Source organism: Leptidea sinapis, chromosome Z (genome assembly GCF_905404315.1).
Source record: "Leptidea sinapis chromosome Z, ilLepSina1.1, whole genome shotgun sequence".
NCBI classification, from domain to species: domain Eukaryota; kingdom Metazoa; phylum Arthropoda; class Insecta; order Lepidoptera; family Pieridae; genus Leptidea; species Leptidea sinapis.
Window position 1 is genome coordinate 35,964,666 of NC_066312.1, and position 2,600 is coordinate 35,967,265.

General features: G+C 32.0%; 1 protein-coding gene across 1 annotated transcript; it reads left to right on the forward strand.

Annotated features, from left to right (window-relative positions):
- LOC126978598 (60S ribosomal protein L22-like) lies at positions 1 to 2,219 on the forward strand. Its single transcript, XM_050827558.1, has 3 exons — positions 1 to 37; positions 132 to 418; positions 2,026 to 2,219. Exons 2-3 carry the CDS (start codon positions 139 to 141, stop codon positions 2,187 to 2,189), a joined length of 444 nt encoding a protein of 147 aa, XP_050683515.1. The 5' UTR covers positions 1 to 37; positions 132 to 138; the 3' UTR covers positions 2,190 to 2,219.
- Positions 2,220 to 2,600: the final 381 nt, after the last annotated feature.

Here is a 2,600-nt window from a genome sequence, read left to right on the forward strand (position 1 = left end):
TGCTGGTGTTTCGGCAACTGTAACACGTGTTTTTCAGGTTAAGTTTAATATTATATTATTTTTGTAATTGGATTTAAATTGAAATGTTTATTATTTGTCTTAACTGCTTAAATTATTCTCCAATATTTCAGTGCTAAAATGGCAGTGACGAAGAAACCTGTTGCTAAAAAAGCCCAACTTCACCAGAGAACTGGTAAGAAGGGAGTCAAAGGCGGTAAAATCAGAGGAAAAGGGCAGAGGAGGAAAATAAATCTTAAGTTTACTATTGACTGCACACACCCCGCAGAAGACAGTATTCTCGACGTTGCAAATTTTGAAAAGTATTTAAAAGAACGTGTTAAGGTTGAAGGCAAGACAAATAACCTAGGAAATCACGTTGTTATCGCTCGTGACAAGACAAAAGTCGCAATTAATTCAGGTAAGGCAATCCTCACAGCTCATTACTTGTTGACAGTATTACGTACTTTTTAATTTAAAAGGACATCACTGGGACGCCAATTGGTTCATAGAAGTAAGAAATGAGCACTTTATGTTGCTTTATTATAAAAAATATTTAGCTTTACTTTAAATGTTGAGCCATCAAGAATGTTCTTGAAGCCTGGGACTGGAAGGCATCATGGTATGAATTTGGTATCTTCGACTGTTTATTGTGCCCGTCATTCATCACTGCTCAAGAAACTGTTCATGATGCTATGGCATAAAGGACACTGCTCCTGATGTTCTGATTTGTGATCTTATTTTTAAGCTAAATATTTTTATTCAAGTTTGTTATTTTAAACACTAATGATCATTTAAAATTTTGTTGTTAAGAATTTGCCGGAAAACACAATAATTGCTCTTTTAAAATCAATATAATACAAATAGCTGAACTATAATATAATAAATAATAATATGTTCTATATTCTTGAACTGTTCTTCCTTATTTATATTATTTATCTACCTAATTTTGTCAAAAAAATAAGGTATTATTGACAACAACACAGTAGGCTTTCACATAGTAATTAGTGACGGGAGCTGTCAATTTAGTTTGCAGCTCCTTAACAAACTAGGTTGGTTTTCTAGTTTGTTAGTTCCTTTTATGAATGTGATAACTTCTTGTTCACCCAGTCTGGCTTTTCCAGTAGCTTACTATTGAACTGCAAACTACAGTGAACTTCCCCAGGTGCAAACTAAAACGAATATCGTTAGTGACATAATTAGATACAAGATAATTATAAACAATTTAAAAGTTTAGTTTGTGAAGTACATAACAGTATTAGATCTGTTGCACAGATTACTAATTTGTAGTACCTGTAGGAATGAACTAAGGAGTGAGGGATCTGGGAATTAGTTGTAGTTCATCAGTGGGAGTGCTCTTTTGAACTAGTTTGTTGGCAAACTACACAAGACTACAACACAGTAAATAATGTTTTATCTGACATTGTGCACTGATGTTAGTGCCAATAACCTAATTTTAAACAGCAAGACAATTCAATAATATGTATGTAAATTTTGATGCACTCATTCTGCTAGTGTTTATTTAACAGAGGAATGTAAAACCTGTGGAACATTCAATCCTTCGCATTACTCTTGATTCCAAATTACAGGCACAGACATTGCATAATTATTAGTGAATTTTCTAGGCACTGTGATTTACCAACAGGAAAAAACAAACTTGCCTACTATGTAAGTTGATTTAGTAAGTCTTGTTGGGTGATACTTTTACAACAGGATCCCACAAATTATACAAAACATATGTGTTGCAAAATTCATAGCTTTGTGTGTACTACCAGACAAAACTTTATATAAGTTATAATAGCACTTTGTAAGATATACCACAAAATTAAAATTTTAAATACTGATTTGAAAGTTCTTGTGTCATTTTATGACAGTCTTATATATCATGTCCCTCGATTTATTATTGTTATAATATGATAGAAATGCAATAGCACACTGTGTTTGGACTTTATCTACAGAATCTATATCTGATATAAGTAATGTAATCTAAAGATATATAAATAAGTATAAAGATGGTGTCAATTGCAGACATTCCTTTCTCCAAGAGGTACCTGAAATATTTAACAAAGCGGTACCTCAAGAAAAACAACCTCCGTGACTGGCTGAGAGTGGTAGCATCTACACATGACTCCTATGAGTTGAGGTACTTCAACATCAATGCTGACAGTGACAATGAAGATAATGAGGAATAACCTGTTGTTAAATAAATAATTCCTCATCCATTTGGTTTTCTTATTTAACCACAAATGAAATTAATTCTTATAACTTGGAACAAAATCTTGTATCGCAAAGATAATTCTTATAACTTGGAACAAAATCTTGTATCCCAAAGAGAAATGGATATAAAGTCAAACAGAGATCCAGTACTTATAGAATATTGCTCTTTATATGTGTGCTTTATTCTTCTTCCTACTGTGGAAGAAGAATAAATAAATGACAATTTAGCCAATACCTTTTATGTTAAAGTAGACCTTTGAGTATATTTGTATTGTTTTCTAATGTTAAAGGTAATGATTGGTGCTCAGATTAAAATTATATTTTCTTATAATACCCACAACAAATATAGATGCTGTTTGACTATTCTTTGTGTTCCAATTTGAGTT